Source organism: Bos javanicus, chromosome 3 (genome assembly GCF_032452875.1).
Source record: "Bos javanicus breed banteng chromosome 3, ARS-OSU_banteng_1.0, whole genome shotgun sequence".
Lineage (NCBI taxonomy): Eukaryota > Metazoa > Chordata > Mammalia > Artiodactyla > Bovidae > Bos > Bos javanicus.
The window spans coordinates 94,111,034-94,125,174 of NC_083870.1; the positions used below are offsets into that span (position 1 = coordinate 94,111,034).

The 14,141-nt window shown below is 34.5% G+C and overlaps 1 protein-coding gene across 12 annotated transcripts in view; it reads left to right on the forward strand.

Annotated features, from left to right (window-relative positions):
• Positions 1-14,141, forward strand: part of TUT4 (terminal uridylyl transferase 4) — a 156,950-nt gene that overhangs the window by 86,911 nt on the left and 55,898 nt on the right. For all 12 annotated transcript variants that reach the window (XM_061411956.1, XM_061411958.1, XM_061411961.1 and 9 more), the window contains 6 exons: positions 462-513; positions 2,921-2,990; positions 4,378-4,504; positions 10,018-10,137; positions 10,317-10,529; positions 13,507-13,681. In XM_061411956.1, the coding sequence (XP_061267940.1) occupies positions 462-513; positions 2,921-2,990; positions 4,378-4,504; positions 10,018-10,137; positions 10,317-10,529; positions 13,507-13,681 (757 nt within the window). The remainder of the gene's footprint in view (positions 1-461; positions 514-2,920; positions 2,991-4,377; positions 4,505-10,017; positions 10,138-10,316; positions 10,530-13,506; positions 13,682-14,141) is intronic.

The window sequence follows — 14,141 nt, forward strand, 5'->3', positions numbered from 1 at the left end:
TTTCTAGTCTGAATCAGCTGTTAACTCTTTTTTTAAATAGCAGCAAAGAACACATTTAAGGTAAATATTTGACATGGTTGTTATTTAAAGTAATATTTTAATCTAAGCCTTTTAGCCATGCTGCCAATTGTCAATATCCTTTAAATTTCTTATCTCAACAACTTCTCTTTAGAAATCATGTGGTAATTTCTTTTTCATTTGTTTTGATATGAAATTACAGACTTTTGTCACTCTAAGAACTCATTAATTCTAGGAGTGTTGCTAGAATAATAGCAGTACATGATTTATTAGATTCTACTTCCATGAATCAGACCTCTTAATATAAAAGTAAAACACTATTCTGTTTTCATTATTTTAACATGCAAAGCATTATTTTACTTGTGTTTAATGAATGATCTCTAAAGTTTTGCAACTTGAAGTTTAAAATTAGTATATTGGTTTAATTTGAAACTTATTTTTAGATGAATCATCCAGATCTTCTGATACAAGTGCTTGGAATTTTAAAAAAAAGTGGTGAGTTTTATAAGTTGCTTTCCTAAAGAAAGTTCTCTAAATTTATATGCATTGTGCTGTTTATGTAGGGCTATTCAAGTTATGTATGGCTTCCCTGGTGGCTCAGATGGTAAAGCGTTTGTCTATAGTGCGGGAGACCCGGGTTCAATCCCTGGGTTGGGAAGATCCCCTGGAGAAGGAAATGGCAATCCACTCCAGGACTATTGCCTGGAGAATCCCATGGACAGAGGAGCCTGGTAGGCTACAGTCCATGGGGTCGCAAAGAGTCGGACACGACTGAGTGACTTCACTTCATTCAAGTTAAACTAAAACTGCTAGCATGTTTGAGTCATTGATTAAACACAGATATATCCATATACATACATGTATTTAATAGGTTACGAGAATATTTACATGTCGGTTAGATAAAAAGCATCATATTTAAAATCAACATATTATAAACTGTTGCCTTTTGGGTAATTTTAAAATTTTACCTTTGAATATTATGGACTGTTCTTATGTAGAAGGAGACAGAAAACGTACAGTCATTAGATTGTTGATGAAGGAAGATTTAGGGAGAGACTTGGGGAAAAATATGTGTATGCATTGAGTAGATATGTTTTTTTCCCCACTTAAACAATATTAACCATTTATAGTACATCAACCAAATTATACCTAATAAGTTTTTCATATGTGGCCCTTCTGTCTGGATTGATTTTTATGTAAAAATGACATTCATGTAGGTAAAAATACTTTTTGAATAAAAATTGTAAAAATTACATCTTTTTCAAAGTAAATCCCAGATCATGTAGTACAGTCTGCAATACTATTCTCTTGGTTTTATTTGCTGCTTTTCTTGTTATAAAGTAAATGCTTAAGAGCTTAGAATATGAAGCCAGACTTTCCAGACTCAAATTTTAGTTGTACCACTTACAGGTTGTGTGTCCTTTGACAAATTACTGGTGTCAATGCTTCAGTTTTCTCATCTGTAAAATGGCAGTAAGTTAGTATCTTTTTGATAAAAAGAGTGTTTATGAGGATGAAATGGGTTAAGTCATAGCTTAGAAAAGTACCCGGTATACAATAACTTATTAAATTTCTGCTGCCATTGTTGTTATTATTACTATTATCATCCTAAATTTTATGAATCAAAATTACCTGTCAAAAATATTTGCATTTTGACTTAGCAGAGATAGCTGATTGACTTTAGCCATACCTCCTTATTGGCTCTAGTGTCAGTTCTAAACTTCTTTTTCTCTCTCTGTCTGCCCTGTCAGCTCTCCGTTATTTATCAGCTTTTTGGCCATTTTTCAAGGAAATTTTTAAGGAATTATTTTGGTTCAATTTAACCTGTGAAGGAATTTTACATTTTCTTTTGTAATAAATAGCTAACTCTCATTGTGTAAAAGCTCTAAAGCATATTATTGATAAGAGCTTTTACCTTTTTAGACTCACTGCAATTCACTGTCAAGCTGGCAAAAATATTTAAAATACGTATTTCCACTGAAATACATGGATAGTACATCTTAAGTCACATAGCATAGGTTTTCAAGATTTAGTCTGATTGATGGATTATTCCCTGCATTATATACCCTCTGTGTTCTTTGAGGACCTCTATCTTGTTATCTACAGGATTTATTTGCAAATTCTTGATTGAGCTCTTTGTATTTATTCATTGTCATATCCACCATGCATAATACAATTCCTGATATATGGCTCTTCAGCACATTTGTTTTGAATAAATTAATTCCAACAAGTACTACTAAGAGATTTTCTTTAAACTTCAAATGAGATAATGTTAATCCATCTATTTTTGTTTAGATTAGATATTTTATGGTGTGGAGCCTACCTTGGAGATGTAGAGAAAGACTTCAGAGTGGAAGTGTGCTTCACCTGTTAGTCCTTCCTTAGGAGCTTTGATTGGGCAGACTCTCCATATATTAACAGCAAATGAGGCCAATAGAGTTAGCCTTTTACTGCCATGGATAATTTAAAAGAACTATATTGTCAAAGCGTTGTAGGTTCTCATTTCGTGACTCCTGTGGAAGTTAGTCTTCAGAAGTAAGTGATGTCCTCCTCTGTTTACTATATGAAGGTTTAACAACTTTGACTAGATTGTATATGTACTTAGAAAAAACTTTTAGGGATGTTAAAACCTTTCTTTTTAAGGTAATTACAATGTTCTGATAGTACTTGGGACTCTGCCTGTCTGTGGTTTGTGATAATACAGCAGATGACATCAAGAGAGATAAGAGATTTTGTTGGGTTGATGCTCAATACAAGAACATCCATCATCTTATGGATTATCCACAGAAGCACTAAGAGTGATTTTTAGAAGGAGACTATTACATGTTTACCATAGAGTAAATAAACATTTGACAGTTGTTGACATTAGCTTAACTGTTTTATTTTTTTTTTTCCTTATTAGTATTATATGTAGATGTGGAATCTGATTTTCACGCTAAAGTTCCTGTTGTGGTGTGCAAAGATCGGAAAAGGTTGGTAACAGTGAAGAGAAAGTAAAGTTTTTTGTTTTTTTTTTTTTGAAATAACAGCAACCAAGTATGCAGTGAGTATTTCTAAGAGAGAACATTTTTGTTTTAGATTTCTCCTTGGATTAACTTGATTAAGCTAGTTTCTATTTATTAAAAATAGCAAGCCTACTACAAGCTTTTGAACAAGAAATTGGGTTACCAGAGAGTTAGAAATAAAACGTTCTGATGCAAAACTTTTCATTTTTTTATTCACCCAACAGTATTGAGCACTTACTATATGTTAGGTACTGCTTTGCTTTCAAACTTTTGCTTTCTTACTTTTGTTTCAAAGTAAGAAATAGTCTTTCTTCTCAAGAAGCTCACTGTCTATTAGAATTTAGTTTTTAGTTCACTGAAATTGAGGTGTCATTGGATATGACTTTCTGTTTGGATATTTATAGGACTGAGACAGCAACATACCTTTGATAAAGGAAACTAAAATAATCCTATTTGAGACCAATGTGGGAGAGATGGAAACAGTACAGAAATAATAAAGTGTTCTTTTATTGATTATTTATCATTATTTCTTGTATTTTAAGATTACTGTGCTTTCTTATTCAAAGCTAGAAGGATCTATGAAGATCTAGTTCAACTTCCTTATTTTCTAAATTTGAAAATTGAGACCTAGAGTAAGTGATTTATCCAAATTCAAATTATTCAGGGGAAAGTTAGAACTGGAATAGAAGTATTAACGATTTCTAGTGATTTTTCTACCACATTGTGTTAAATTGCCTTTGTGGCAACCTCAGTCACATTCTCCCTGTCACCAAAATGTTTCTGCTATAATTTTGTTTAAGGTATCTCTTACTTTCACTTAAATATAAGCGTTACTTGTGGATTAATAGATAAATTCTTTCTAATCTCTAATCTGGAAATAGCCTAACAATAAAATCTTAAAAGTTAGACAGTAAAAATTAGATTTAAGAAGTATAGCTAGTTCAGTATTTCATATTTTGTTTTTATTATATGCAAAGCAAAAAGAATGGACTAGGAAGATATGTTGCATTGTTTAACATTGATGTGATCAGTGTCTTTCCCCTCATATAAATCAAATTTTGATTAATCATAATGCAGCTTTTGAGATTAATTTTTCATGATTTTAAGTACTAATTACTTAAGATTATTTTTTTCTGAAGTATAAATGAACAGATAAAACATCTTTAATTTATATGGAACTTGATGGAAATGATACATAGTTTTCAGTTAGCTGTAAGTTTATTAAAATATTTGTTTTTTATTATGACTTCTTAGGTGTTAACTATGGATACCTGGAAAGTATAGCCACAGGATTTGAAATATTCTGCTTTTTAAGGTATTAATACAGTGAACTTTGTTTCTTTTTCATTCACAGTGGTTTACTTTGTAGAGTGAGTGCAGGAAATGATATGGCATGCCTCACTACTGATTTGCTTGCTGCTCTTGGCAAAATGGAACCTGTCTTTACTCCTTTGGTGTTAGCCTTTCGCTATTGGGCTAAGGTATGTGGAACAGAAGGGAAAAGTACTTAATATTTAGATAACTAAGGCTTTTTCTTACACAAATACATAATATAACTTATAGTATTGTGGGGACAAAATAGTTATCTGTGCTGGACAGAAAGTGGTATGGCAGGTTCTGATAATGGAATGAAAATAAAGTTTCACAGGCATGTAGAGTTATTTAGAGATTTTAGATTTTTGATTATTATAGTTCATTCTCTTTTATGCCATGTAGAAATATTCTCTTATATCTAGACTTAGGTTTTCACTCTTCCTGTAAGTTAAAGTTGTAAGGTTGTAAGATATGGTTACGCAAGTTAAGATTCTTATGTTTGCATGTTTTTTTTCCAGTTTCTGTCTTAGAATATTATTCTCTTTCCTCTTAAATTGTTGATAACCTGCTGCAGTTTTTGAACGGGAAACTGCTAAGATTTAGGTATCTGAGTTTCCTAAATTAGAATTAACTTACATTATTAAAGGCTGTGATTCCCCCTCTGCTCCCCCTTTCTACCCTTGGAGGTAGCAAGGAGTGGTAATTACCAGTATCAGTCCAAATGACAAGAGAGAGAAATTTTAGCTTTTTTGTATACTGTTCGTCAGTACAGTATTCATTACTTGTTAGACTAGTGATGAGTAAATTCTCTGTCTTACACAAGGAAGATGAATTAAAGGGATAGTGGTGGAGTGATAACTTGAGAACAAAAACAGACAGAGGGTTCTTTTTAAATATTTTGCCTCAACTTTTGATTGGAGGAATCTCCCCATAGTTCGGGCAGAACCAGCTGAGTGGAACAACTTAAAAAATAAGAAACTATCAGAAGCCTACAGTTGGGGTGTCTTCATACGTAAGGCCTTTGTGTTTGTTATTCCCTTCATCTAAAATGTTCTTACCCCCACATATCCCTGGGTTAGGAAAATCCCCTGGAGAAGGGAATGGCTACCCACTCCAGTATTCTGGCCTGGAGAGTTCCATGGACAGAGGAGCCTGGCAGGTTATAGTCCATGGGGTTGCAAAGAGTGGGACACAACTGAGCAACTTTAACTTTTTCCACATATCCAGAATGGTTCACTCTCTTACTTTTTTTCAAGTTTCTCCTTAAATTTCATCTTTCCAGAGTTTCATGGCCCACCCTGTATAAAATAGCATCACTCTCTCTGCCTTTTCCTTTTTTAATTTGTTCATATCATTTCTTACTACCTGCCATACATATATTCATGTATTGTTTATAATCTGTTTTCTTCTGTGAAATTATAAGCACTGTGAGATAGGAATTTTAGTCTGTTTCATTATTCATGGCTGGTCCCAATGCTTCTCATTTTCCTGTGCCAGCTCAGAGTAGGCATTTAATAAATATTTGTTGAATACATGAACTAGTTCTTCAGAAAGATTTTTAACCCTTGGAAGTGACTGGGAGAGGTGAACCAGTCTAAATAAAATATAAGCAAGTGGAATATATGGAAGATACCATTGTAACAAAAGCTAATATATTGTGACCATGTAGGGTTTATTTCAGGAATATAACAATAGTTTAATCTCAGGAAATCTGGTAGCATAATGTATTATAGTAACAGTTTGAAGTGGAATTAACATCATAGATGCTGATAAGGCATATTCTTCCTTAAAGAAAATTCTTAAGTAAACTAGAAATGGAACTTAATGACTATTTTCTAAAACCCCCAAACAAAACAGAAGCAAACACCATCAAAAAGGTGAATTGCTCAAGCCATCTGTGTTAAAATAAGGAATATTACAGAGATGTTCACCAATGATGTTATACATTATTTTGGAGATTTTTAAAAAAAATGCAGCAAGGAAAGAAGACAAAGTAATGAATGTAAATACTGGAAAAACAAAATGTTCTTTTTGCTAATGATATGATTGTATACCTAGAAAATTGAGGTTAAAAACTACTAGAATCTGTGATGACTAAATACAATATAAACGTATAAAAACCAGTGGCTTTTCTCTGTCATAAAAATAACCTTCTAGAATAGACATAGGGAACAATATTACCTTCATGACAGTGATAAAAATTATAAAATACTAAGGAATAAATTTAATTGGAAAGGTACAGGAAGAGAATTATTGAATGGTGAAAACAGGCTCTGAGCAAATTTATTTATTGAGAAAACATTTGTTAAATGCTTCCTGTGTGCTACATACTGTTCTTAGGTGCTGGAAACATCTAACAGGATGAACTGAGTCCTTCTGTTGTGAAGCTTACATACTTGTGGAAGAATCAGACAGTAAACAAATATATAAATAACACAATATGTGGTAGAATTTAGTGCCATTAAAATGAGATGGTGTGTTAAGAGTGTGACATTTCATTGGATGGCAGGGAAGTCTCTTTGAGGATGTGATATATAAACTCAGACCAGCGTAACTAGCCACTTGAACATCTGAGGGAGTAGCATCCAAGGGATAGCTCGTACAAAGTCTTGAAGGTAAGAATGGATTCTTGAGAAGCAAAACAAGGCAAGAGTGGCTGGAGTGAAGCGAGTAAGAGTGAAAGTTGTAGTGGATGAGGTTAGGCAGATACTTGTAGTGGTAAGGAATTTGTATTTTAATTGCAGTGGGAAGGCATAGGATGAGTTTTGTAAGCAGTGTGTGACTTGATGTGATTTATGTTTGGAGAAGGTCTTTCTGGGGTAAAGAGTAGTAATGGGGAACCAATTGAACAGGATTTTGTGGTAGATTAGCTGGAGAGGATAATGACCTGTGTTGGTTCCATCACTTCATGGCAAATAGATGGGGAAACGATGGAAACAGTGACAAACTTTATTTTGGGGGGCTCCAAAATCACTGCAGATGGTGACTGCAGCCATGGAATTAAAAGACGCTTTCTCCTTGGAAGAAAAGTTATGATCAACCTAGACAGCATATTAAAAAGCAGAGACATTTCTTTGCCAACAAAGGTCTGTCTAGTCAAAGCTTTGGTTTTTCCATTAGTCATGTATGGATGTGAGAGTTGGACTATAAAGAAAGCTGAGCACCGAAGAATTGATGCTTTTGAACTGCGGTGTTGGAGAATACTCTTGAGAGTCCTTTGGACTGCAAGGAGATCCAACCAGTCCATCCTAAGAGAGATCAGTTCTGAATATTCATTGAAAGGACTGATGCTGAAGCTGAAACTGTAGTACTTTGGCCACCTGATGCAAAGAACTGACTCATTTGAAAAGACCCTGATGCTGGGAAAGATTGAAGGTGGGAGAAGGGGATGACAGAGGATGAGATGGTTGGATGGCATCTCCGACTCAATGGACATGAGTTTGAGTAAGCTCCGGGAGTTGGTGATGGACAGGGGAGCCTGGCATGCTGCAGTCCATGGGGTCGCAAAGAGTCACACACGACTGAGCGACTGAACTGAACTGAACTGAGACAGATTTGGGATAACTTTTATTAGTAGGACTGGCAGCGGTGAAGGACGTTAAGAATTAAGGGAAATGCTGAGTGATGACAACTGCTAAATTTTTGGAAAATGGAAAGATACTAAGTTTTTGGATAGAGAGATGGTATCCCTAAAATGTAAAATCTTCTTAAATTAATTTTCGAGTGTACAGTAGTTTAAATTAGAATCACCAAGAATTTTTTAAAAAAATTATAAGATAATACTTTAACTTAGTATGGAAGAATAAATGTTTGAGAGTAGCCAAAATAATTCAGAAAAAGAAAACTAGTGGAAGAAGATGTACTTTATCTTATAAAACTGCTTTAGTCAAGTATATACCATTGGCATAGGGATAGACAAATAGATCTCTGGAGCAGAATAGAAAGCCCAGAAGTAAATCCTAGTGTAAATTAAATTTTAGTCTATGAAAAAATAAAATATTTCAGTGAGAAAACAATGGTTTATTTAATAAATGGTGCTGTCACAACGTATCTTTCTTAAAGAAAATAATGTTGGACCTTAGCACACTGCAAAAATAAATTCCACTTAAATGAAAATTCAGAATTTTAGAAGAAAATTTAAGAGTATATGTATATAACCTGTGGATTAGAGAAATCTTTTCACCATGGTAGGAAACCTAGAAGCTATAAGCATCTTTAACTACATAAACATTAGTATATTTTATAGGATAAAAGTACCATAAATAATGCCAAAGCAGATTAGGAAAAATAACATTTTTCAAATGTATATAACATATATAAAGGGTTATTATCTATAACGTAAAAAGAACACATACAAATTGATACGTATTGTTGAAAACAGAAAAATTGGCAAAAGACTTAATAGTTCAGAAAAGAGCAAATTCAAATCGTTAGTAAATACATGAAAATTTGCATAACCTAGTAGGATCAAGGAAATGCAAATTGAAGTAATTATTAGATATTACATCTCACCCATCCTGTTGACAAATTTTTAAAAAACTGATAACACCTATACACCTGAAACGAACACAACTTTGTAATTCAACTATATTTTAATTAAAAAAAAAAAACAGCAACTGGTAACACCTAGTGTTGGAAACCATGTGTATACATTCTTGTTACAGATGAAAAGAGGAAATTTTACACTGATTCTGGAAAACAGTATTATAATATCTATTAGAATTTAAATATATCACATTTTAAAATCCAGCAAACACTTCCCTGGTAATATAGTGCATAGAAATGAGCACCAGCACTCAGGAAAATGTAGAAGGATAAATACTACAGTAGTGTTTAAAAGTGGCAAAAACTGGGAACAAATGTAAAAATCCTTGGGTGGGGAACTATTGAATAACCATCCAGACCATAGTCTATAATTTAATCATTTAAAAGGATACATTAGACATATGCTAATTGACTAAGGAGCTTCCCAGGTGGCTCGGTGAAGAATCTGCCTGCCAACACAGGAGACGTAGGAGACACAGTTCAATCCCTGGGTTGGGAATATCCTCTGGAGGAGAAAATGGCAACCCACTCCAGTATTCTTGCCTGGAAAATCTCATGAACAGAGAAGCCTGAAAGGCTATATTCCATAGGGTCTGTCTCACAAAGAGCTGAACATGACTTAGTAACTGAGCACACAATCGACTAACAGGAACTTTCTTGGTGCATTGTTAAGGAAGAATTATAATATACAGAGAGATATCTGTAATACACAATTTTAGTAAAACAGTGACAAAAAAGATAAAATCCTCCCTGTATTTATATAGAAAATTGGAATATATATATATTTGTGTATGGTTGAGTATAGAAAAAGGCATGGAAGAGTACATAGAAGATTGTTAACATTGAGACAGAAGTGGGAAATATGAAAATAATATTTTTTAAAGATGTCCACAGTAAAAGCACTATGGGTGATATGATTCCATTCAACTAAAAAATATATGTCTTCATATGCACTAAGGAAATGAGTTGATACCAATTTATAAATCAGGGTGGTGTGATTTCAAGTAATTCCTTGTATTTTTCATTATTTGAACTTTTAACAATGATTGTGGAAGGAAATAAAAGCTACTTTTATTTTGAGGGGAACAGAAAGAAAGTTAAATGGTGGTTCTTTTTTCCCCTCTTCATTTTGCAGTTGTGCTATATTGACTCCCAAACTGATGGTGGAATCCCTTCTTACTGTTTTGCTTTAATGGTGATGTTTTTTCTACAACAAAGAAAACCCCCTCTTCTTCCTTGCTTACTTGGAAGTTGGGTAAGCATGAGTTTGTAACATGTATGTGTATGTATATATGTATGTATGTATGTAGTTTGCTCTTGCAGAGTACTCTGTTCATACATTTAAAGCTGGATTTCTGGTTTGTCTGTTTGTTCATCTTGTTTTTTTCTTTTAATAATTTTTTCACTACCTATCTGGAATGCCTTTTTATATAGATTGAAGGCTTTGACCCAAAAAGAATGGATGACTTTCAGCTGAAGGGCATAGTAGAAGAGAAGTTTGTGAAGTGGGAATATAATTCAAGTAGTGCAACTGAGAGAAACTCAATTGCTGAGGAAAACAAAGCTAAGGCAGACCAACCAAAAGATGATACCAAGAAGACAGAAACAACTAACCAAAGTAATGCCAGGAAGGAAAAATATGGCAAAGTAAGCTTATTTTGTTTTTGCTTTTGGCTTTTCTATCTGTAGAATTTTTGATACCTTTGATTAAAGCTATTTTAATAGTAGATTGACTGACTGACCTTAAGTAAGCCTCTTGGCCTCATATTCCTCATCTGTAAAGTGAGGGGTTGATCTGGTTTAGTTTTTCAGTACCAATATTCTTTAATGAATTCATACCTCATTTTGAAAGACTTGTATTATTTGAATCATATCAAGGTAATTCTTTGTATCCTTTTCATTTAGATAGAAAAATTTTCCTTTAGAGATGGGCTGTGACCAAAGCTTTAGTATATGACTATACTGATTATGTTGCCAGATTGGTGGATAAATGAAGACCTTATGCTTCTTTAGAGGGTGGCTTGCTTATTTAATCATTCAGCATTCATTTATTAAGGACCAGCTATGTGCCTGGCATTATCTTGAGCGCTAGATAACCCAAGATGAATATTCATGGATGATTATGTCCTCTAAAAGTGTGTAGTCTTCTGAAGCAGACAGACATGTTATTACAAAAATTACATTACAGATATCATTGCTCTAGCTATACTGAATTATATGTAGTTCTATAAACTCATATTCAAGTCTTCTACTTTCCTAGACTACCTTCTACCCTTTCCTCAAACCATCAGTACTCCAGCTAATGATTTTGCTTATTCTCTAAGAAAACTGAGGCAGTGAAAAGAGAACTTCCATTCCTACCACTAGCTCCCACTCTCTGCACCCACATATTCTGCCTTGCTGCCTGCTTTCATAAAGGAACTTCCCCTGTTGTTGTCTGAAGTCATTTTCTCAACTTGTGTATTTTGTCTCATCTTTTCTTGTCTATTTTAGAACATTGCCCTAGCAATTCTATCCTAGGTTACCAATTTTTCATTCTCGATTGATCATACATGCTTTTATTTCTCCCACTTGAAAGAAAAATCTTGCTACCACTTCCCTTCCCAGCTATTTTCTTGCTCCCTTTTGAAGAAAACCTTCTTGAAAGAATTGTTTATGTATACTATTTCCCAGTTTCTCTGTCTCCTCGTAATTCAGTCTACTCAGGCTTTGATCCCCATCAATCTACCAAAACTTATATCATCAGTGTCCTCTGCATGGCTAAATCCAATAGTTATTTCTTAATTTTTATCTTTTTTTATTTGTCAGCAGCATTTGCCAGTTGATCATTTCCTTCTCTAAAAAATTTCTTAACTTGGCTTTCAGAATACCACACCCATGACTGGTTATTCCTCCTCAGTCTCTTTGTTGGTTCCTCCTTTCCTCTCCAATCACTTTAATGTTCTTGATCCCCCTTTTTTATGTGTCTACACTCCCTTGATGATTTCATCCAATCCCGTGGATTACTTCTCTCTTTCATACCCCATCCAAAGTCTATCAGGAAATCCTGTCATCTCTACTTCAAAATAAATCCACAGTTTGGCCACCTCCCCTGTTACCATCCTAATCCTAGCCATATGATCTTTGGCCTGGATTACTACCACAACCTCATAAGTTTCCTTGAATTTACCCTTCCTTCCCCATTTTATAGTCTGTTCTCAACACAACAGTCAGAATTGTTCTTCTAAAACTTAAGTCAGATCATGCCCTTCTCCTTCCCCACCCTCCAGTTACCCCTCATTTAATTTAGAATAAAGGCCAAAGAGTGCTTACTGATGAGCTCTGTTTCCTTCTCTCTCTGCCACACTAGTTTTCTTTTTAAAACTGTTTACACTCCTACTTTATCCTGCTTTAGTGTGTTTGCTCTGTTTCCTGTTCTTAGAATACTTTTTCTTCTTTTTCAAATCAAACCTTTTCAACAAGTCCTATCTTGACCACTGTATTTTAACACTGAAATCTCCTGCTTCCATATCCCATCTCCTTTACTAAACATACTCAACTTTTTCTTATTTCCACAACAATTTTCTTCTTCTAATTTACTGTGTAATTTACGTATTAAGTTTGTTGTTTATTATCTTCTTCTAGTTTACTCTAGATTGTAAACTCCATTAAGGCAAAAAACTTTGGGTTTTTTTTTTCATGGGTATATCCCCAGTGCATGGCACATAGTAGGCACTCAATGAATAGTTGTAGAATGGAATGAGTGAATGACTGTTTTATGCTTTTTTATACCTTAGTGGTCACTTTTAGTCAGCATTCATCTAGCTAATTCCTTTAGAATTTAGATACTACCTTTTCTGTTAAGACCCCTCTGATTTAGAGGTCCATTTTAACTTACAGCCTTTACTGTAAATGTTAAAAGGTCTCTTCCACTCCTAATGGTCTGTGAAAGAGGACCTCATCTTGTTTGAGTGGCACTATGCAGTAATGATAAGCAGCATGGACCCACGTGGTCCTGAGTCACATCCAACTTCATAGTTGTTGAATTAGTTATTTATGTGTAGCACTTAGAAGAGTGAGTGATGCATGGTTTACATGGCAGCTCCTGTTTTTTTTTTTTTTTCCTTTTATCCGCAGCACAGTGCTATGGATTTAGTGGGTTCTAAAATGTTTGTTGAATGAAGGAATTAGCTTTTGAAAACCCTGGGCCTTTACATAGATTTTATAAGTAATTGCTATAATGGAAGAGTTATAGTAGTTATACAGTGGTTAGCAACCTTGGTTGCACAGGAGAATCACTTAGAAAGGAAGCTTTAAAAATCTCTGTCCATTAAGTCATAGTCTTGGAAAGGGTATGGGAGATGGGAATGGGGTCAAACTAAAATTAGTGAATTTTAGTGCTCTCAGTGTGATTCTAATGTGCAGCCAAGGTTGAGAATCACTGGTTTAGTGGAAAGAACACAAAATTCTAGGAGTTAGTAATCTGGGACACTGTGTTCCCAGCTGTGCCACAAATTGCTTTTTGGCAACTAACCCCTTTATGCCTCAGTTTTTGAAAAGGTGATCCATCTCTAAGGCCTTTTTAAATTGAAAATTAAGTGATTCTATAGTTTTGTGAAGCTTAAAGGTATTTTTTCTTTTCTAGTCTCCTTTAACATTGGAAACACCAAATCGGGTGTCCCTGGGACAGTTATGGTTAGAGCTGCTAAAATTTTACACACTGGATTTTGCTTTGGAGGAATATGTCATATGTGTACGAATAAAAGATATTTTAACAAGAGAAAACAAAAACTGGCCTAAAAGGCGGATAGCCATTGAAGGTGAGATGATATGTTATATTTCATTTGGAGAATTTTTGTGTGTGTGTGCTACTCATTATCGATTTCTTTTTTAAAAATTAATTTATTTGTTTTTGGCTGTGCTAGGTCTTCATTGCTATGCACAGGCTTTGTCTAGTTGTGGCGAGTGGGGGCTGCTCTTTGTTGTGATGCGAAGCTGTGGCTTTTCTTGTTGGGGAGCATGGGGTCTAGGCATGCAGGCTTCAGTAGTTGCAACTCATGGGCTCTTGGAACACTGGCTCAGTAGTTGTGATGCTGGGACTTAGTTGCTCCACAGCATGTGGAATCTTCCTGGACCAGGGATTGAACGCATGTCCCCTACCTTGGCAGATGAATTCTTAACTAGACAATCAGGGAAGCCCCCCTCCTCATCTATTTCTAAAATAGTATTATATATAAATTTTACCCTTTCACTTTGTAGCACTATATGCCACCAGGTTGT